Consider the following 23,536-nt stretch of genomic DNA (forward strand, 5'->3'; position numbering starts at 1 on the left):
CAGATGTGGATTAATTAAGGAAAGCCAGCATGGATTTGGGGTAAAGGTAAATAATTTTAACTAATTTGAGTTTTCTGATGAGGTAACAGAGAGAGCTGATGGGGGTAATGCTGTTGATGTTGTGTCTCGTAAAGTTTCACATAACAGGCTTGTCCCTAAAGTTGAATCCCATGGAATAAAAGGGATGGTGGCATCTAGCACGTAACAGGGCACAGTTGTAACCACAAACTTTTCAAAGATACTCCGCGTGATTAGTTTACACTGTTTGATTGGTTTACAGTGCTTGATTAGTTTACATCATTCCTTTCTGCAATATAATCACTTTTAGATCATTTAACCCATTAACTTTAGGGACAAGCCTGTTATGTGAAACATTACAAGGCGCAACATCAACAGCATTACCCCCATAGCTCTCTTTGTTACCTCATCAGAAAACTCAAATTAGTTAAAATTATTTACCTTTATCCCAAATCCATGCTGGCTTTTCTTAATTAATCCACAACTGCCAGGGGACTGTTAATTATGTCCCTGTTTATTGTTTCTAAAAACTTTCCCACCACTGAGGTTAAATTGACTCGCCTGTAGTGGCTGGGCTTTTCCTATACCCTTTTTTGAATAAAGGTGTAACATTTGCAGTCCTCTGGCACACACCCCTACATCTAAAGAAGATTGTGGTGAGTGCCTTGGCAAATTTCCACCTTTATTTCCCTCAGTCACCCAGTGCTGGAGGCAGTGAATGTTTAAGCTGGTGGACATGCTGCCAATCAAATGGGCTGCTCTGCCCTGGATGATGTCAAACTTGTTGAATGTTGTTGGAGCGACACTCATCCAAACAAGTGGAGGAAGTATTTTATCACACTCCTGACTTGTACCTTGTAGATGGTGGACAAGCTTTGGGGAGTCAGCAGGTGAGTTACTCACTGCAGGATGCCCAACCTTTGCTCTGGTCTTGTAGACACAGTATTTATGTGGCTGGTCCAGTCCAGTTTCTGGTCAATGGTGACTCCCCAGGATGTTGAGGGTGGGGGTTTTGGCAATGCTAATGCCGCTGAATGCCAAGGAATAGTGGTTACAGTCTCTTTTGTTGATCATTGTCAGGTACGTGTGGCAAGAATGTAACCTATCAGTTATCAACCCAAGCCTGAATATTGTCCAGATCCCACTGCACGAGGGCACGGATTGCTTCATTATGAGAATTTGCAAATGGAACTGAACACTTACAATCATCAGCGATCATTGCCATGTTTGACAGTTGAGGGAAAGTCATCGATGAAGCAGCTGAAGATGGTTGATCCTAGGATACTGCCCTGAAAATTTCCAGTTGTAATGTCCTTGGGCTGAGATTACCGAACACTGACAATCACAGCCTTTTTCCTTCGCGCCGAGTATGACCCCAGCCAGTGGCAAGTTTTCCCCATCTTTCCCATTGACTTCAATTCTACTAGTCTCCTTAGCATCACACCTGGTCCAATGTTGGCTTCATATCAAGGGCAGCCACTCTCACCTCAGCTCTGGAACTCAGCTCTCTTGTCCATGTTTGGACCAAGGCTGTAATGAGGTCTGGAGCTGAGTGGTCCTAGTGAAACCCAAATTAAGCATCGCTAAGCAGGCCATTGGTAAGTGTCATTTGAGAGCAATGTAAACCACACCTTCCATTGCTTTGCTGACAATTGGGAGTAGACTGATGGGGTAGTAATTGGCTGAATTGGATTTGTCCTGTTTTTGTGGACAGAACATACCTGGGCAATTTTCCATTTTGTTGGGTGTTGTAGCTATATTGGAGCAGCTTGGTTAGAAGCACAGCTAGTTCTGGAACTCAAGTTTTGAGCACTGTAACAGGGATGCTGTTGTGGCTCATAGCCTTTGCTACAACAATGCATTCAGCCATTTCTTGCTTTCACATGGAGTAAAGTGAATTGGATGAAGACTGGCATCTAAAATGATAGGGACCAAGATTGATCTTCCATTTGGCACCTCTGCCTGCAGATAGTTACAAATGCTTCAGCTTTGTCTTTTACATTGATGTGCTCGGCCCTGTTATCATGAAGATGAGCATATTCTGGGGCCTACTCCTTCAGTCAGTTGTTTAATTGTCCATGATCATTCACAACATGGATATAGCTGGGCTGTGGAGCTTTTATTTGATCCATTGATTATGGGATTGCTTAGCTGTCTATATAGAGCATGCTGTTTCTGCTATTTAGCATGCATGTTGTTCTGTGTTGTAACGTCAGCAGGTTGGCACCTCATTTTTAGATATGCCTTGTGCTGCTCCTTTTACACTACGCTCAATGAACCAGGGTTGGTCCCCTGGCTTGATGGTAATGGTTGCGTGAGGGATATGCCAGGCTATAAGGTTACAGATTGCGTCTGAGTACAATTTACTGCTATTGATGGCCCACATCCTCATGGATACCCAGTTTTGAGCTGCTAGTTTAGTTCTGAAACTAACCTATTTAACAGGGTGGTAATCCCATGTAACCTGAAGGCATCCATAATATGAAGATGAGATTTTGTATCTACCAGCACTGTGTGGTGATCACTCTTGCCAATGCTGCCTGAAACAGGTGCATGTGTGTCAGATTGGTGAGGACAAGTTTGAGGAGATTTATCCCTTACTTGGATTCTCTCACCACCTACCCCAAGTCCAATCTGACAACCATGTTGTACAAGACTTGGCCAGTAGGGGAGCTACAAAATTTCTCTTGGTCATGAACATTGAATACCACCTCCCCTGTACCATGAGACTTCCTGGGGTCTGGAGGCAATGTTGAGGACTACCGTGATCATTTTTGTTTGAGGAAGTGACATTAAGTGAATTAGACACTTTAGCTGACTAAAGCTCTATTCCACACCCTCATATGAAAGACAGAGTTCAGTGAGACTGGTTAGCTCACAGTGTAACAAGCATCTGTGGGGAGTTGCTGAGAGATCCATAGCATCTGTCTGGGGTGGCATCTGTCACTCGGTTTCAGAGGTGGTGTGTCTGACCACAGGGTGCCATAGATTTACATGGACTGGGTAGTTACTGTGAACATTAGAGTATAAGATAGCTTTTGTAACTTGTGTTATCCTTACAAATCTGTATATATCCATTAAGGTATAGTTGTTGATGAATGAATATTGTAATATAGTTCATCTTTACTTGCTTAATAAATGTTTTTTTTTGTTAAAAGTTCATTAGCTGACTCCGGTGACTGTTCAGTAGCCCCTCTCCACTTATCTAAACAAACAAATAAAAGTTAGGCTCTATCAAGCTGGGTTCCACCCTGGGATCAGGCTTGTCCAGTGGTAACCTCAGCTAGGATCATAACACTGGGTATGCCATACTAACAGGGCCATGAGAGTACTTACACTGCAGTGGTTCAAGAAGGCAGTTCACCATTATCTTCTAAAAGGCGTTAGGCATGGACAAGAAATGTTGGCTTTGCCAATGTTGCCTACATTCTGTTAATTAATACAAAGTATTACAGTGCTAAAGTGACTGTATTTACAAAGTGGGACTTTGCATTGTTTGCTGTTTGGTTGTAAAGTCAGCATGCCTTTAACTAACCTCCGAAAAACTGCATTTATATCAATATCTTGAACAAATAAATAAAAATACTGATTGCAAGATGAAATAGAAGCTGCATCATTGCTTAGAATTGTTACTTGTGTATTGTACATGCTTAGCTGGAGGCAGCCATTATTGAACTAACTTTATTTACACTTCCCCAACAGAGAGGACAGCAGAGAGGGCAACATAACAAAATGTTCTGATTTTGCAATATACTACACTTCCTCCCTACTTAAAAAAAACTTATACATTAAAATGTAAATTGGTACAAGTACATAAGTTCCCAGAATACAATATGACTAAACCTACAACAACAATACCTGAAATTTAACAGGTTGGATTTCATACATGTTTTTACTATAATCACAACCAAAACATATGTGACCAATACTGCCAGAGTAATTTACATGTAAAAAAATTTTTTACTCTTTTTTACCCAGTATGTGTTTAACAACAATATCATCATGTGACAAGAAATAATGAAAAGAACAGCATTTTTCTTCTTCCTTCCTACATACTTTAAATTAACCAATCTGGCTTCTTTCACTTTCTGTCTGTGTGTCTCCTTCCACTTCCATTCGCTTGACTCTGCTGTCTCAATATCTCTGACTGTGTCAAACCTGAACTCCGGCTTTGACTACCAGCTCCACTTAATAGTTGGGACTGTGTCATTGCTTGATTTGTTTTAATCAAAGACCCTGACTCACTTTGCTCTATCAGTAAATTCTATGAAAACGACAAACTTTCAGTTTCTTTGCGACTTTCTTTTCCTTTCTGACTTTCACTTGGGACTGTGAGAGGAATTTTGACTATAGGAGGGTTTTCATGCTTTCCCTTTGTCAGATTTCCTCTTTCATGCAAATAATATGACACGGAGAGAGTCTCTCTACAGTCTTCACTAGATATCTGAATGCACCTCATCTCTTTACAATAACTCCAAGCACATACTTTTCCTTATCACCTTGATGGCTTCTCATCATGACCTTCTGACCAGCACTGAACTCTCTAAGTTTCATGCTTGAGGTACCATGACTCATCTTCACTTGGTCTTGCCTTTCTCTTATTTGGTTATTGACATCAGGCTTAAACAAACTAAACTTTCCTAGGATTGTGTTAAACTCGAATGTGTAAGGTGAGCGGCCTGTTGGAGACTATGGGGCTATTATGTAAGAGAACAGAAAATTATCTAGCCTGTGTCAAAGAGAAACATGGAGATTACTGCCCAGCTTATCACCTAGCAAGTACTCCAGCAAAGACCTCTTTACAACGTGTACGCTTCTTTCTGCAGCACCATTTGATGCTGGGTGACATGGTGATATTAGAGTGTTAAAAACAAAAAAACTGCGGATGCTGGAAATCCAAAACAAAAACAAAAACAGAATTACCTGGAAAAACTCAGCAGGTCTGGCAGCATCGGCGGAGAAGAAAAGAGTTGACGTTTCGAGTCCTCAGAGTTCTGTCGAAGGGTCATGAGGACTCGAAACGTCAACTCTTTTCTTCTCCGCCGATGCTGCCAGACCTGCTGAGTTTTTCCAGGTAATTCTGTTTTTGATATTAGAGTGTGTTTGACTTCATTCTTACTCAGAAATATTTCAAACTCTTCTGACATAAACTGTGGACCATTATCTGAAACCATACCTCTGGCAAGCCATAAATTACAAATCAACTTCTCAAAATCTTAATTGTTTTAGCATTTGTGGTTATTGGGCTTGGCTCAACATTTATCCACTTGCTATAGCTATCAACCATAATAAGATACTCTTTCCCTTCCACTTTAAAGAAATCGACCTGTACTCGTTCCCATGGTTTTCTCCTGTTTGACCATGGCATGAAAGGGACCTTGGTTGGATCATTTCTCATTCTAAGACACACTTCACAACTTTTCACCAACTCTTAAATACCTCTATCTACCTTTGGATACCTGCTACTGTTTTCATATAGACTATCCCTGTGGGCTCTTGATGAAGTTCCTCTAACAATCTTTCTCAAACCTTGCCAGAATAATGACTCTTAAACCCCATAGGAGACAGTCCTGATCTACACTCAGTTCATTCTATGTAAGAAATATGCCTGCAATCCTCATCAACACACTCTTTAGGTCAGCCATTCGTGACATAATTGAGCACTTTACTGAACACCATGTCTTTGTGAGTTTCTTCAGTAACTTCCCAGGCAGGCACTGGTATGTTATTTGTGTATGTAAAGTAATTCACAAATAAAAACAGAAAATGCTGGAAAAACTCAGCTGGTCTGGCAGCATCTGTGGAGAGAGAAACAGAGTTAACGTTTCATGTCTGTATGACTTCTTCAGAGCTGTAAGAGGACAAATTGCTGCCACTGTGCGTCGGTGGTGAAGGGAGTGGATGTTGAAGTAAATAGTTATTAAAGTGCTTTTTAAAATAATTCAAAGGTAACTCAGTGGCTAGAAATGAATCACTCTGGGCAATCTGAGAAGAACATCCACATTTGCATGCTGACTTATGCTATTTAATATCATATGAATGGCTAATTTTATCATTTAGCCCTTTTTTGCTCAAAAATCACTTTGTGCTCTCTTCGCACTTCCTCAATGACAGATGTATTCTTACTAATCTCTATTGCAAATAACTTGGCACAGTTTAACCATATTTTCTTAAGCCAATTTCTTCCCATCAAGGGGATTTAATTCCATCCTACTACCAATGACATGTAATAGGATATTTTATCCAATACAAATTTCATCTAACCCTGTCATACTGTTATTGGAATAAACATGGGTCAAACATAGGCAGGGAAACCTCCTGCTGACTACCATCTTCCAACTGTCCCCCCCTCAGCTGATGAATCAGTACTTCATGTTGAACACCACATGGAGGAAGCACTGAGGGTAGCTAGGGCACAAAATATACTCAGAGTGGGGGGACTTCAATGTCCATCACCAAGGGTGGCTCAGCAGCACCACTACTGACTGAGCTGACTGAGTCCTAAAGGACATAGCTGATAGTCTGGGTCTGTGGCAGGTGAAGCAGTCTGTGCCTATAGGCAGCAAGACCTGGACAACATTCAGGCTTGGGCTAAGTGGCAAGTAACATTCACGCCACACATGTCAGGCAATGACCATCTCCAACAAAAGACAATCTAACTATATCCCCATGATATTCAATGGCATTACCATCACTAAATCCCCCACTATCAACACCCTGGGGGTTACCACTGACCAGAAACTGAATGGGACAAGCCATAAAAATGCTGTGGCTACAAGAGCAGGTCAGGGGCTGGGAATTCTACAGAAAGTAACTCACCTCCTGACTCCCCAGAGCCTGTCCACCATCTACAAGGCACAAGTCAGGAGTGTAATGGAATACTCTCCACTTGCCTGGATGAGTGCAGCTTCAACAACATTCAAGAAGCTTGACACCGTCCAGGACAAAGCAGCCCGCTTGATTGGCACCCCATCTACCACCTTCAGCGTCCACTCTCTCCACCATTGACACACAGTGGCAGCAGTGTATAGCATGTACAAGATGCACAGCAGCAACCCACCAAGGCTCCTTCGTCAGCACCTTCAGAACCCAAAACCTCCACTACCTAGAAGGACAAGGGCAGCAGATGCATGGGAACACCACGACCTGCGAGTTCCCCTCAAAGACAAAACACCATCCTGACGTGGAGCTATATTGCCATTCCTTCATTGTCACTGAGTTAAAATCCTGGAACTTGCACTGTGGGTGTACCTGGACCACATGGACTGCAGCAGTTCAAGAAGGCAGCTCACCACCACCTTCTCAAGGGCAATTAGGGATGGGCAATAAATGCTGGCCTAGCCATATTCCATGAAAGAATAAATAAATAAATAACTAATCACAGCAGTTTCACACCAATTTTATGTAAGGGAATGTGCCTTTGGGATTTCTTATACTCTCCTTCCAAGGTAACGGACACAGCTTCAGCTTTATTATTGATGAAAGTAAGTTACGAATCTCCGACTTTCATTTCTACTGCGTGGGCACTTGAATTTTATCTTCAGCCCTATGACTCTCACCTTCCATGTGCTGTTTTTCTTGACTCTGACTGAATACAACTTTTGATCTTCCTGCTTGGTAACATCAACCTCTATTTCCACTTCGTTCATATTCAAGGATTTCCAGACTTATGAACTAACTTTGGATCTCCAGTGACCTCGACCCTGTTGCACGGCTGCGAACTGGAGCTTTGCCATTACCTGGAACATTACTATTTCCTCTACTCCTACATGTCATCTGGATATGACTGATTTTCCCACAGGGATAGCACTCTAACTGGAAACAGGGGCATTTAAATAGTTAGTGGCTACCATGGCAATGGTAAGATCTAAATTTCTGACTGAGCCTGTCAACTTGGCTGCCCTGGCCAGGATCTCATTGAAATCCAGTGGACCTCCCCTACTGGTTCAGAAAAAGAACTTCCTTACAATTTACAGCTCTCTCTTTCTGCCACTTCCATGGGCGAGGCCTCAATCGCAGGCCTCCTTCTACATCAGCTTATTCCCTTTACTCAAAAGCTTGGCCTGGATTTTATTGTTCTTTAGGGATCCTAGAAACTTGTCCCTAAGGGTTGATTTCCACAGTGATGGGAAAGATTCTTTAATTCGAAAATGTAATTTGCAACAGTCTGTCTTGGCAACTACTTCCTTTCACAGAGAGCGACCCTGCAATCACAGTCTTAGTCTGTCATAATAAGCATCCGGAATCTCATTAATTTCAGAATAATCCACAGTGTTGGGGTTTCACAGGTAACATTGGCTAGACACTATCTCAAGAGCATCTGGCCCCATTATGGTGAGGAAAATATTACCTTATCCTTATCTCCTATTTTATTTACTTTCAGCCAAATGTGTGAACTTCATTCATAATGATATTAGTCCTCTTTGTTTGGACAATTCCACCATTGTCCCCAAATTTATCTTCAGTACCATTTTTCAATTATGTTCCACGCTGACTCACTGTGTACCTGAATGTGACATGCACTTGGAGCAATCTTTCAAACCGCATAAACTTCCTCAAAATCACGGTTAGAAATTCCAGAAATGTGTCACAATGTTCTTCAGTCCTTAATTTTGCAAATGGAATGTAAAAAAGACTTCCATCTCAGCCTCGTTGCCATCTTTCTGTTGTGTTTTGCACTAAGTAAGACTAACTTCTCATTCTCCTTAGGCAGTCCTTTGGGATTGAGGATGACTTGCTTCCCCTCCGATTCGATGGGTTCTGAGATGGCTGATAAGTCCAATGCACAATTAGCAGACTCTGCCATATGAGGTGGTGCTTGAAGGGTTGGGTAGATGAGATGGGTTGTTTGGAGGTTTGTGCGCTCCCTCTGACACCGTGACTTTGCCTCTGCATGTTTCCAACAACGTCTCACAATGTGCTCAGTGCCTTCTTGAATGAATCTTCTCCATTTTGGTCGGTCACAAGCCAGGGTCTCCCATGAGTCGATGGGGGATGTTCGATCTCTTCAGGGATACTTTGAGGGCATCCCTAAAGTATTCCCACTGTCCTCCTGGGAGTCGCCTGCCGCCGAATTATGGGTAGAGCAGTTGCGTCAGGAATCTGGTGTCAGGCTTATGAACAACAAACCCTGCCCAGTGGAGCTGGTTTTGTGTCAATAATGGCTAAGCATGTTGGCTTGGGAGAGGACGTTGCTGTTGGTCCACCTTTCTAGCCCACTGGATTTGGGGGATCTTGTGAAGGCAGTGCTGACTGTACTTCTCCAGAGGTGCCTGTTGTAGGTCGCCCAAGCCTCCGAAACATATAAGAGCATGGGGATCGCTGCTGCCTGGTAAACCAAGATCTTAGCCCCAGGTTTGAGATCCTGGTCCTCAAATACTCTTTTAGTTAACAGAAGGCTGATCTGGCACTGTGGAGGCGATGATGAATTTAGTTGTCTATGTCTGCTTGCTTCGCGAGAAAGCTCCCAAGTAATGGAAAAAGGTCCATATTTTCCAGAATCTTGCAGTCGATCGAGTAAGACTAAACACATGCTTAATTGCAGGCAGCCATTGTTGAACTAACTTCATTTACACCTCCCCAACAGATAAGGCAATATTCATTCTGAGCTCCTATGAAGATGTGATTTTTAATCAGTACCCTTGCTTAGGTACAGAAGTTCAAGATGCATTTATATTATAGCTTTTAAGTTTAAATTTGTGGCAGCAAAAACATGAGGCGGATGGCCAAAACAAAGAGGGAAAATAAAATGCTGTAAATACTCAGCAGGTCTGGCAGCATCTGAGAAGAGAGAAACAGGAGTTAACATTTCAGCTTTCATCAGAAACGGATGGCGATGCTGCCCTCATTTTACTGCGTTTATTAAAACAGGAGAAATGTCTCCTTAAAAAAAGTGTGAAAGTAGCTGTGGGATGGGAAGGGGAAATTTCTTATTTTGTTCTTGTTAAGTTTAACCTCAGTGAAACATAAAATTGAGTCATGGTGACGTCTGTAGTATCCAACGTCTGTAAGACCATTTCTTTCTTCCGATTGGTGATGATGTTATTAATATTTAAATGACAGGCTGGAATAAGCCAATGAGTGAGACTGGGGCAGTTGTTGTTTGTCTTTGGCCAGTTGCTGCATGACTGAAGCAGCTACTTTCAGCTGGTGTGTGGACATGGAGCGCATTGAGGGCTGTGGGGTTTACCCCAGCGGGCAAAATTGCCTAAAAAGCAACCACCTAATGTTTCTGTTCATGGACTAAAACCGGGCAACAAGAAGGAAAGTGGAGGGGGAGGGGGAGAGCTGCGTGTAGCCAGCCGGCTTAAGTTAAAAAAGAACCCAAGGTGGGGGAAAAGGATGGCCAAGCTACCAGGAAACCGAGCAGTCGCGCTGAGCGTGTTATGGAGCAAGGCTGGAGGATCCACAGTGTATCCAGTGCCGGCTTCCCCTGCACTCGGCCCCGCCGCCGCGACCCTGCTGAATCCTGCAGGCGGCTTCACCTTGAGGAGATGGAGGTCCACCTCCTCCTTGACTGGCTGCTCTGAACTAACCAGGGAAAGATCGAAAACTGTCACCTCTTTCTACAATCAATCTGCCATAGATGCAGCAGCCGAAAAGGTCGAGATCATAATCCTCCTCTTGTCTTTTTCCAAGGTTGTGTTTTTTCTAGAAGAGGCTGGGGTGGGGGGGGATTGACGGCAATAATTATTAAATAACAGTTCACATACAACAAACAATGAAACTCAAACCTCTGGGTTAGTAAATGATTTTAAGCCTTGTTATTTATATTTATTTGTTATTATGAGGAAACAATTGTTTTAGGTTAACTAGCTATATAGAGATGCATATGTTTTGGGAATCTGCAAAATTTATTTGCTACACTACTCAGCTCTAAGTTGGGGCTTGACCTTCTGATGAACACTGTTGTGATTGAGAGATTATCTCCCCTCCCCCACCCTGTTTACCACACAATGCCTTGATATTTGCTCATATTTTCCAATTGTCATTCTCGAGAATATAAATGTTTTTGGCTTATTACTTAACTAACTGCTTCAGATAGCTGCGGCCTCTTCTGTTGGAGGATCTGCCAGCGACTAATTATTTCGAATCCCAGCTATCATAGGATTTCTGCTTTCAGATTCGCATTATACACAGCACTTATGTAAAATCTGCCCCGGGGGGAGGGGTGAAACCTTCCCCAAGCCTATGCACAGAATAATAAAAACACATCTTGTTTACTGGAGAAATGTATGAGCTACTTGAACCAATTGGAAATGTTAATTGATTCCAATTATAACAGACGGGGATCAGGGGAGCTGGTCAAATTCCCAATTTGTATATTTTTAATTTTCTCCCTTTGGAATTTCCTTTGTACCGTACACCTATATTGGTCAAGAGACTCAATAAGTGCCCCCCCTGCATTTGACCACTAGGGGTCGGTGAGAGCAGCCAGAGGTAACTCCCGTCTTGTTTATCTCTCCTCTTGACTGAATTTTTTTCCCAAACAGGAAAACTCCATTGGTCTGACCAATTTAGTTTATACAGAGGTGACATTATTAGAAGTTGAATTCAAAAATCATGGGCAGATAGTGTTAAAGCAGCTGGAAACTGACAATCATTTTAATTTGTTTGACTTTTCTTACAACCTCCGCAGTGAGAAAGTTATTGTGCATCATTTGTACAAAGCCTAATTTCTCTGAATAGTTTGGTATTTTCTCTGTTAGCCAAGAGAAGTCAGACTCAATTTTAGTCCCATGCATGTGTTTTGGTAGAACATGCTTTACACACACTCAAAATACAGATGAATTTACTTAACAAACATTTACCACAGCCCAGCATCCAAAGAAATAAAACGTCAGTCTGTATCTTTGCTCACTATTTTACCACCAAAAGAATCTAAGCTCTCAGAACCACCATGAAAATCTGAATATTGAGATAATATGCCCTGTAGTCTAAATATTCATTTACTTGCTAATTAGCTACATTTGGATTTCCATATTAGCTGCATGTGGCTAGTAGTTAAAGTATTGAAAAGCAATGCTCTTTCATGTTCATTGCCATGGTCTTCTGTAACATAGTACCAGATTGATTGCACTTTGTAGTACTATAGAGGCTAGAATTAAGGAGGTAGGGGATTGAGTACTTGAGATAATCAAACACAACCAATACATTTTGCTTAACTGCACCATCACTGGTCCCTTGTCTTCTCTTTTCTAGAGAAAAGGGCCCCAGCTTTTCCTTAGATTTTTGTGTTATGTTGTGTGAGCTAGCAGTTCAGAACAAAACTGCCCTGCCCAAAATTTGCCCAATTGACAACAAACATTTTTTTAAACCGTAAGACAGTTTCCAAACAGATGTATCTTAAATTTGGTATAGATCATCCAGGCTATAAGACCATGTCCCATGAAATTCAGAATTCACGTTAAGGATGCCGTAGTGAATAGTCAATAGCGAACAGGGTGTGATTTTCACAATGCTAATGCTCCACAATAATAATCTCTTGTTGTGCACTGTGATACAGTATGGAGTTGGCCACCAATACCAATATAGCTGCAACCATATTTCTTGCCCTCCAGATGGCAACCAATAACTTGCTAGAGCGAGGGTTCCAAAGGGTGGTGTTTCCCAAACTATTTTCCAATATGATCCCATTTAACACTTGAAAATCAATGCGAACCCAGAGGCCAACAAAAACAAACCAGCAATAAAGCAGTATTGTAACATTCAATATATAATTATTAAAGTTCACATATGATAGATCAACATCATGCAAATATGAAAATCTGTGCTTCGAAGTGAGTGTAAAAATGTTATTTCATGTACTTGTGTACAGTCAAGCTATCCATAATCCCATGACAGAAGACTCAGTGAAGCCCCCCATATTGAGCTTCCTGGTCCAGGATAGTCATGCATGTGTCCTGCTGCATGTTGCCCCCAATAAAGATGGCGGCCATGTCTATGCCGAGCTGCATATTGCCCCATATAAAGGTGACGCTTGTCAACTGCAGCCTGTCACTGGTGGAAGCTGCACAGTTGCCGCCCAGCTCGGTGTAAACACTGGACCGGTAGCTGCTTATTCAGGGTTTGTGGAAATATCCAGAGCTGTCTTCGTCCAATGTTCACATGTTCATACTTTTCACCAGGGCTTATTGAGTAGTGGGAATTCCAGGTATATATATTTTTTTCCTTTGTAGAATAGGGAGACTGAAATGCAACCCTGCTCATGTTTATGTCACATCTGATGTGCAGATGTCAAACTCCCTGACCAATGAGTTTCAGTCACTGAACTTCTAGGTCTGATCCCCAGTCCATGTGGAACCATGCAGTCGGAGTACAACATTGGGAAATCACTGGCATCCTATCTTTCCATCCACCCTTGTGATGCACTTGGTGTGTGAGCACTGATTCTGTTGGCAAGATCATGGTATCTCTTATGGTCTCTGTGGGACGGCAGACTTGGCAGTGAGGACAAAACATTCAGGAAGTGTGTAACCCACTTGGGATTAGTATCTCACACTCATTTAGCAGTGAAGTTCCAAGCTGGGAGAATCTGTCAAACCTAGTGACAGTAGGAATTTGGTGAGCGTGGTAAATAATGGGTAGCGGGTACAGAGAGTGTGTTACCAAATGGAAACTTAACATGCTTTTCTTATTTTAAGACTTTGCTTTAAAACTGCAAGTCAGTTTTTAAGTTACCCACTTATGGCTGATAGAGTGTTGATTGTTGTGGGCTGGCTGTTGACTGGCTGGTTTTAACTAGGAAAGTTTCTAAAAGGTATATATTAGGGGAATGTCTGCTACACCACAGAGCTGTATGCATAGAGCTGGGGGAATCTGCTAAATGCAGTGATTTGCACCGAATGCCCCTTGCCACACTTTGTAACAAGAAGACGCCACAGGAGCAACAGTAAATCTATAAATATTCAGAATTATTCATTAGATCTAAAAGTTTTTTTTAAGCAAAATGATTAGGCAGTAAGACCCATTGCCTGCAAATCCTGTGCCATGTACGAACCTCAGGATGCTTCATGTGTCCCAGATAATCACGGGCAGAAAATACCTCCAGTTGCTTGGGCTTGAGCTTGGGGTTTTTGAGTTTGACGAGCAGCTGGAATGACTGCAGGGCATGTGAGTGAGAACTTCCTGGATTACACATGCAGCTACTGAAAGTTTTGGAGGATAGTATGTGGAGTAGCCAACAGGCAGGATAGTAAGAGACAGGCAGTGCAGGAATCCTCCCAGAGAGCAGAGTGAATATCAGTGGAGGGGACCACACTTTGAGGAATGTGGTCTAGAGCACATTCACGGCACTATGGGGAAAATGGTTGCAGAGAGAGACAGAGAAATGTGTAGAAATGCAGTGGTCATAGAGGATTCACTAGGGGAATAGACACTTGCTTCTACAACTATTATCATGAGACCTGCATGGTGTGTTGACTCCCTGGTGTCAGGGTAAAGGCTGGATAAGGCTTGGCCCCAATTTTCTAATCCTCCTTGGAGGTGTTAGGAAATAGTTTAAGCAAGTTATGTTGGTATTTTTGAGTGTTAGGAATGAGTTTTAACTCCTGAAAGTTTGTTTGATTTGTGTTCTGTATCTGTGTTAGGAAGAGGTTAAAAAGGTGCCAGCATTTCTAATGAGTTTTACGACATAAATTGTTAAGCAAACATAAGAGTAGAAGAATTGGGCTGTTACCTAGCAACATGGGTCCAGAGAAGCCGGTCCCTCCCACAGACACACCTTGAACAGCTAGAAATAGCAGTTTGATTTTGGAAGTTGTTGGAGTTTAGCTGGTTTTGAAGATAGCTGCCAGAGAAGCAGCCTAGAAGGGGCAGCTAGCCAGCTCTAAGCTAAAGTTAGTTGGAAGTAGCCAGGAGAGACTGGATCTAAGGGTCAGATAGCAAGCCCCAGGCTAAAGAAAAACCCCAAGACCCAAGGGAATGGAACAGGGGACGGTCCCAAGAAAACGTTCTGGTCACAGGAAGGACAGAAACCTGGAAAAGGTCCTGTTAAGTGAAATTAAGAGCGAGGGGCAGAGAAAGGCCCCAAGCTTCAGGCTTGAAGACGTGAGAAGAGGCAAGGAGGTCCAAAGAGACAACTGAAGGTCTGTAACTCTTTGCTATGGTCATGTGAATCAGTGGTACTATTGACGACTGAGTTGGTGAGAGAGAGTACATGGAAGACAGCTTGAGTGCATGTGATGACCCTGGAATCAGGCTTGTCCAGGGGTAACCTCAGCTGGGGACCATAACAGATGTGAAAATGGGGCCAGATGACCGAAGGATTTGAACTGTTACGCACCTTTCAAAAACAAAGGGGAGAGGGATAATGCCTGCACTTAAAGACCAGTCGGCCAAAAGTTGGTGTTGGGGAAACCTTCAGAGACAATGTGCAGAATTTCATCTCAAAAAAAAAAGTAATGAATGGGTTGGGAGTCAGGTAGGATGTTAAAATTTTAAAAACCTCAACCCCAACCTGTGTCCAACATGCCCACTTCCAGTTTAGGCATAGGGGGGACTGGAACAGACAACCAAGCAGCCCCCATGAGGCAGGTCGGCCATTTAACCATTTTGATGATGCTGCCTAAATATTTCCCAGGTTTAACCAGGCTGACTGGGTTTCCCGGATCTCGGGACCACCCCACGCAAACTCCCACCAACCCAGCTGAAGGTTCCCTAACAGCTCCTGGGCTGCAGCTTCCCCTGTCCTGTTCCCCAGCCTGGGAACTGGGCTGACCTTCAGGCAGTGAACCTGCTTGGGAAATAAAACAAACCTCACAGTTTCGAGGGCTCGGGTTCCCTCGCCAAAACTCCTTTCCGCCCCACCCACCCACCCCACGCACAAAAAAACTCGCTCCAGCCATTCAGCGCCATGTGCTCGCACAGGTCGACAGTGATTTGAAGCGCACCCTGGAAATATCCCTCACCATGGAAAGCGCTGCGAGCGACTCGGCGCTGTTCTTCATGTGGGGAACAAATCTACTGCTGGGTATGGTACAAAAACCAGACACACAGCAGCGAAGTGAGAGGCAATGTCAAGGCCTAGTAGAAACACTTCAGCAGCGACTCCAAGGTTAATTTGTTACAGATGGGAGTGACCACAGACCAGAACCTGCAGATTCGAGGAGGCAGAATGCCATTACTGCCATAAGAAAGGCCATGTAGTAAGGCAATGGAGGGTAAAGTCAAAACAGCCCGTAAAGCAGCAAACCAACATGACTGAATTGGAAAATACCTGAAACTGCCGATACCGACATCTATTCCCTGTATAACGTCACCGCTGTAAAAACCGAACCTGTCACCGTCACAGTCCAAGTTAATGGGAAACCACTAATAATGGAGGTAGATCCGGGAGCCTCAACCACAATGGTGGGAGAGCACACCTTCAAATACCTAAATGAAGGTACCCAGCCACTGAGTCTGGAGCAGACAACCGCCAAATTGAAGCTATACACTGGAGAATCTATACAGGTAAAGGGCATTGCCACAGCATCACTGTCTTCTTCATTATTGTACAATGTCTCATTTGGCTACAGGTTCAACACCGTCTGAATTATTGATGAAACGCCGCCTATGCACAAGGTTAAGTCTGGTGTTTCCAAACTTGGAGGGGAAGGTAGAGAGGAATCGAGTAATCAAAAGTTGAATTCACGACATTCATAGCAAAGTTCACACATTCACTGCAGGAGACACAGCATTCATGCAGAATTTTGGAAGTGGACCTTGTTGGGTTCCTGGAACCATTGATTCAGAGACTGGTCCCTTATCCTTCCAGGTGCAAGTGGAAGACAGAATTGCTCAAAAGCAAGTGGACCATATTCGTGATAGACATTCCAACAACCAACTATTCTGCCTGTGATTGACGTTAAACCATTAATCCCAAAGGTGACGGATCAACCTAGAATAGACATGTCCAATGTCTTTATAGTGTTGCCAAACCCTGAACTGCCACTTTCTAATGATGTATCTTGTGCTGCAGTTCCTGATCATGTCGATCCTGTGGAAGAACCTCAAGTGGTAGAGCCTACACTGCTCTAACCAAATAAGGAATGCACCGCAGCTTCAGGAATACCTGAAGCTGTATACACATATATGTTGTTGGATATTTAAATGTTCTCCTCTGTAAATAGAAACTGTAAAAAAAAAACTAAAGGGGAGGAAATATAGTAACTGAAGGCATAACCTGTCCTGCTGTCTATCAGGGGTCATATGATGTTTGTGGAGGCTTTGAGCAATGAGCCCTAAGTGTGGGTAATGTGGGAGGCAGGACTTCTTGATGAGGGTCCTGATCAAGCATGTAGCATCTGAAAAGCTCTCTGTAATAAAGTTTATCTGTTTCTTGTAGAAACCTGTCTGGTTCCTCAAGTCATTACAACTGTTATGTAGGGAAAGGAGGCAGATATACACAACAAGGTTTCACAAATAGCAATCACATTATAGTTTGTTGTTAGTTTTCAGTGATGTTGGCTAAGAGGCAATTGTTGACCTTGACACTGAGAGGACTCCGATTCTCTTTGGATTGTGCTATAGAATATTTTACACAGACCAGAGAAGGCTGGGGCCGTGGCCTACCATCTCATTCAAAAGACATTGCAGCACTCCCTCATTGCTACACTGACACGTCGACCTAGGTTTATGCAGGCAATTTGAGAAATGGGACTTGAACCTATAACCTTCTAACTGTGAGCTGCGAGTAGTTTCACTGAGCCACAGATGATAGTTTTTTGGATTAGGGAAATTTACCAGACTTGGGATCAAGAAGAACAAATAGGAATATTATTTGCATGTTCGCTGAAATGGGAATGAATGATTTCACCTTCCTGTTGTATTTTTCAGGCATCCGTACGTCTAACTCCGACTACCATGTTGTATTCAGGGAAAACCCCCGATGGGAGTCATAACCTGGTAAGTTGCTTTGAGTTTAAAGTCCAGTGTCTTGGTAAGGAAGGACCAAGGGAAAACAGCAGATAGAAGCTGTTGGTCCAACACCAGCCTGCATTTATATAGCACATTTAGCAGAGTCAAATGTCCCAAAGCAATTCATAGATGCGTAATAAAAAAAGCTAATTATGATACAGTATAAGCAGTGTGGAGCACAAAGTTGCCCCTTGACTAACTGCAAAGCTGTATTTTCATAAGTCTATAAGAAAGACTATCCACCATGACAGCCTTGATGGAAAATTGCAAATAAGTAATGATTAATTCTGAAACTTTGCCATGCTGATCTTCATGATAGAAAGTGCCGTTCACCTCCATGGGATCACATTAATGAGTGGATGTGATCTCAATTTATTGATGTAATATTTGCACTCATTGCTTGGTGACCAGGAATTAAAGCCTCATCAATAAGAGTTCTTCCCTGGTGACCCAGTGAGGAAGTAAAGTAAAACAAAAACAGAATTACCTGCAAAAACTCAGCAGGTCTGGCAGCATCGGCGGAGAAGAAAAGAGTTGACGTTTTGAGTCCTCATGACCCTTCGACAGAACGAAGGGTCATGAGGACTCGAAACGTCAACTCTTTTCTTCTCCGCCGATGCTGCCAGACCTGCTGAGTTTTTGCAGGTAATTGTTTTTGTTTTGGATTTCCACCATCCACAGTTTTTTTGTTTTTATCTTTGAGGAAGTAAAGTAATAGTGTGGTAGTGAGCCATTAAAGATCAGTAAGTTCCCTGCATTGTAATACATTAATCGATTTTAGCCAGAGTTGAGGTGGCAGTTTTATAATTGGGTCCATTAGAATGTAAAACTAAGAAATAGGAACAGCAGCTCTGCCATTCAGTGAAGCTATGGCTGATCTTTTGTCTAAACTCCAGTTTCCTGCTCCTAGGTTTCAGCACCCCTAGCTTTGTGTACATCTGTGTTTTTGGATTTCTGAATTCAAGTAATTTGATGTATGTCGGGAATAATAGTGGTTCCAACATAATTCCCAGAGCGTCTCGCCTGGTATTTGCTGCTACTCTGACGTTGACCTTCTAACAGGTTCCCTTGGGTTCTCCAACTTTTGGCCACTTTCTTTGCTAATCCCAAGGTTCACCTCTAATCCCCACCATTTTAAACAGAATTAAAGCACTTTGTAAATAATATATCCTTCGGAAGGTACATCACATTGTTAGGCCTTCCACGGTCCAAAGGTTGTTACTTCCTCCAGGAAATATAAAAATTGGTCAGGCAGGTTCTTCCTCTTCTGAATCCCATGTTGTCGGCTGTTTACTAAGTACTAGAACTTGCCCCTTCAAACATTGAAGTATTAGTTGTGGAACTGCTGGTGACATGAGTTATGCTGCAAAATGGCCGAACGTTCTTTAATATTTTGTTTGTAACTTTTTATATCTTTTACCAATTCAATTGAAGGGTGCATATCAAAGGTCAGAGAAAATGGATTATGCAGGTTTAAAAAGAAATGTTTAGGACGATTTTTGGATATTTTCAGTGAGGCAGTGAAAGTGGTAGAAAAAGGACTTGCCTGCAATCTGACACTTGTTCAAGTTTGCCTCAAGAATCTTCATAGAATTAATCATAGAATCATAGAAGGTATACAGCACAGAAGGAGGCCACTTGGCCCATCGTGCCTGCACCGGCCAGAAAAAAAAGGGCCACCCAGCCTAATCCCACTTCCCAGCATTTTGTCCATAACCCTGGAGATTATGGCACTTCAGGTGTATATTTAGGCACATTAATGTAGTGTGTGTGTGTTATATGTAGTTATGTGTGGGTCAAGCCAGTGATGTTTTGAGGTTAGTATTTCTTTTTGTTTGCACAGCGGAGTGCCAAGTACCTCTACAACGAATTGCCTGTCCGCATCGCCCATCGGATTAAGGGATTTCGGAGCCTTCCCTTCATCATTGGCTGCAATCCCACAATTCTGCAGGTGGTAAGTGCAACCTATTAAAAGAGAATCCACTCAAGCACCATTACTAAATTGAGAAGCCGTTGTTTAAAGTAGTACAAAGAAATTTATGAAAATTGATTTTCTGATCACTTAAGCATTGTTGGTTTTCACCATAAGGCAAAATCTAGTGTGTTAGCAATTTATGCAGCCTAAACTCAAAGCTTTCACTTATTTGTTTATATGAGAGTTTTATACAATGATTTTGCAAAAAATAAAACAAATTGTACATAAAGGAGTTTGCTAAAAATAAGTTGCACGTAAATATTCAATAAAATTATATAGGAGAATAACAATGAGCATCAAATAAAAGCTATAAATAGGCACATAGAAAGGAGAGGAGACAGGGAAAGAGAGACTTGCAAGAGAGGGGAGAGGGGAAGGCTCCAAGACAGCCAGAGGGATAGACGACAATACTGAGAGAAAACGTGTCAGAGCCATACAAAGAGGTGATTCAGGCACCACTGAGAAAGGGAAAGAAGAAGGGATTGTTGATGGGAACAGGAAGAGGGAATTGAACAGTTTTACTTCTTGCATTTTAATCCATGAGCGAGACACAGAACTTGGCTATTGTCTAGAAACAACTTTACTGGTATCTATTTACAAGATGCAAAACCCATTTGCTGCTTGGAGGCACTGATGAATTAATCAGACAAGCAGAAAACCAATTAGTATTGCTAAAGTCTGTGAACTCCATTATCACGGATGAAGTTGGAAGTGCAGTGTGATCTATGCGCTAAACTCAATAAAATTTCCTTTTTAAGAAAACTACGCACCAGAGAGGAATGTAAGCAAGATCACTTGAGAAATGATCACCGAGCTTCAAAAACGATGAACCTTTTATATCATGTCTCATGACAATATATTGATTGTGTAGAATACACACCCTAGAAACAGATCATTTTGCCCACCCAGTCCATGCCAGTGTTTATGCTCCACTGAAGCTTCCTCCCATCTTTCCTCAATGGACTCTGAACAGCATAACCCCCTATCCCCCTCTCCCTCAAATGGTTATCTAGCTTTCCCTTAAACGTGTCTATACTATTCACTTCAACCACTAGCGAGTTCCACATTCTCACCACTCTCTGGGTAAAGAAGTTTCTTCTGAATTTCCAATTAGATTTGTTAGTGACTATCTTATGTTGATGGCCTCTAGTTATGCTCTTCCCCACAAGTGGAAACATTGTCCTGTGTGTATCAAAGCCTTTCATAATTTTAAAAAGCTTTATTAAATCACCACAAAGTCTTCTCTTTTCAAGAGAAAAGAGACCCAGCCTGTTCACCATTTTCTGATGGTTAAGTTTTGGTATCATCTTTATAAATTTTTTTCAAACCCTCTCCAGTTTTGCTTTATGGCATTGCTCACAAGAATTAGGAGGAGTAGGCCATTCAGCCCCTCCAGCCTGTTCTGCCATTCGATAAGATCATAGTTGATCTGATTGTGGCCTTAGCTCCACTTTCCTGCTTGCCCCTCCAAAAGTACTACAAAGAAATTTATGAAAACTGATTTTCTGATCACTTGAGCATTATTGGTTTTCACCATAAGGAAAATCTAACATGTTAGCAATTTATGCAGCTAGAGCTCCTCAAAGCTTTCACTTATTTGTTTATATGAGAGTTTTATACAATGATTTTGCAAAAAATAGAACATTGTACATAAAGGATTTTGCTACAAATAAATATTACATAAATATTCTTATTAAATATATTAATATATAGCGTGTATAAAAAAAAAAGGTAAAGAGAAAACAGGGAATTATAGACCAGTCAGCTTGACGTCGGTAGTGGGGAAAATTCTAGAGTCCGTTATAAAAGATTTAATAGCTGAGCACTTGGAAAACAGTGGCAGAATCGGACAGAGTCAGCATGGGTTTACGAAAGGGAAATCATGCTTGACAAATCTACTGGAATTTTTCGAGAATGCAACTAGTAGAGTTGATGAGGGGGAGCCAGCGGATGTGGTTTATTTGGACTTTCAGAAGGCTTTCGACAAAGTCCCACATAAGAGATTAACGTGTAAAATTAAAGTGCATGGGATTGGGGGTAGTGTATTGAGATGGATAGAAAACTGGTTTGCAGACAGGAAACAAAGAGTAGGAATAAATGGGTCTTTTTCCAAATGGCAGGCAGTGACTAGTGGGGTACCACAGGGATTGGTGCTGGGACCCCAGCTATTCAGTAAAAATTAATGATTTAGATGAGGGAGCTAAATGTAATATCTCCAAATTTGCAGATGACACAAAGCTGGGTGGGAGTGTGAGCTGTGAGGAGGATGCAGAGATGCTTCAGGCTGATTTGGACAAGCTGAGTGAGTGGGCAAATGCATGGCAGATGCAATATAATGTGGATAAATGTGAGGTTATCCATTTTGGTAGTAAAAAGCAGGAAGGCAGATTATTATCTGAATGGCTATCAATTGAGAGAGGGGAATGTGCAACAAGACCTGGGTGTCCTCGTACAAGGTAAGCATGCAGGTGCAGCAGGCGGTAAAGAAGGCAGATGGTGTGTTGGCCTTCATAACGAGAGGATTTGAGTACAGGAGCAGGGATGTCTTGCTGCAATTGTACAGGGCCTTGGTGGGACCACACTTGGAATATTGTGTGCAGTTTTGGTCTCCTTATCTGAGGAAGGATGTTCTTACTCTAGAGGGAGTGCAGCGAAGGTTTACCAGACTGATTCCTGGGATGGCAGGACTGACATATGAGAAGAGATTGAGTTGATTAGGATTATATTTGCTGGAGTTCAGAAGAATGAGGGGGATCTCATAGAAACCTATAAAATTCTAACAGGGCTAGATAGGGTAGATTCAGGAAAGATGTTACCAATGGTGGGGGAGTCCAGAACCAGGGGCCACAGTCTGAGGATACGGGGGTGACCATTTAGGACTGAGATGAAGAGAAATTTTTTCACCCAGAGAGTGGCGAGCCTGTGGAAGTTGCTACCACAGAGAGTAGTTGAGGCCAAAACATTGTATGTTTTCAAGAAGGAGTTAGATATAGCTCTTGGAGCAAAAGGGTTCAAAGGACATAGGGAGAAAGCGGGAGCAGGCTATTGAGTTGGATGATCAGCCATGATCATAATGAATGGCAGAGCAGGCTCGAAGGGCCGAATGGCCTACTCCTCCTAGTTTCTATGTTTCTATTCAATAAAATTACACAGGAGAATAACAATGATCATCAAATAAAAGCTATAGATGGGCACATAGAAAGGAGAGGAGGCAGGGAAAGAGCGACTTGCAGGAGAGGGGAAGGCTTCAAGACAGCCAGAGGGATAGAGAGACAATACTGAGAGGAAGTGTGTCAGAACCATACAAAAAGAGGTGATTCAGGCACTACTGAGACAGCCTTCAATGACCCAGCCTCCACCACTCTCTCGGGAAGACTCTTGTAGACAAGTCACATGTTTTGTAATGTCTGAACATTTCTTCATACAGTACTGCAGTCTATTAAGCTGCTGCTAAGGAGCAGCTGAACTTTATCTCCACTGTTCGGATGTCCTTTCCTAAAGGGACGTGTGTGAGCCAGTGGGCTTATATATTACAATCTGACAACGTCATGCTCCACTTTTGCTGACATTTGACTTTGAGTTTCTGTTTTGTTCTAATTCATGGGCAGCCTTGCTGAGATTTGAGTGCAGGTTCTCTGGATTATT

At 42.4% G+C, this 23,536-nt stretch overlaps 1 protein-coding gene across 1 annotated transcript in view; it reads left to right on the top strand.

Moving 5' to 3' along the window:
- Nucleotides 1-10,117: 10,117 nt before the first annotated feature.
- The window catches only part of bckdk (branched chain ketoacid dehydrogenase kinase), a 69,081-nt gene continuing 55,662 nt past the window's right edge, over nucleotides 10,118-23,536 (top strand). The window contains exons 1-3 of the mRNA XM_041196693.1: nucleotides 10,118-10,620; nucleotides 17,836-17,904; nucleotides 19,760-19,870. Coding sequence (XP_041052627.1) covers nucleotides 10,360-10,620; nucleotides 17,836-17,904; nucleotides 19,760-19,870 — 441 coding nt within the window. The 5' untranslated portion in view covers nucleotides 10,118-10,359. The remainder of the gene's footprint in view (nucleotides 10,621-17,835; nucleotides 17,905-19,759; nucleotides 19,871-23,536) is intronic.

Source organism: Carcharodon carcharias, chromosome 10, assembly GCF_017639515.1.
Source record: "Carcharodon carcharias isolate sCarCar2 chromosome 10, sCarCar2.pri, whole genome shotgun sequence".
NCBI classification, from domain to species: Eukaryota; Metazoa; Chordata; class Chondrichthyes; order Lamniformes; family Lamnidae; genus Carcharodon; species Carcharodon carcharias.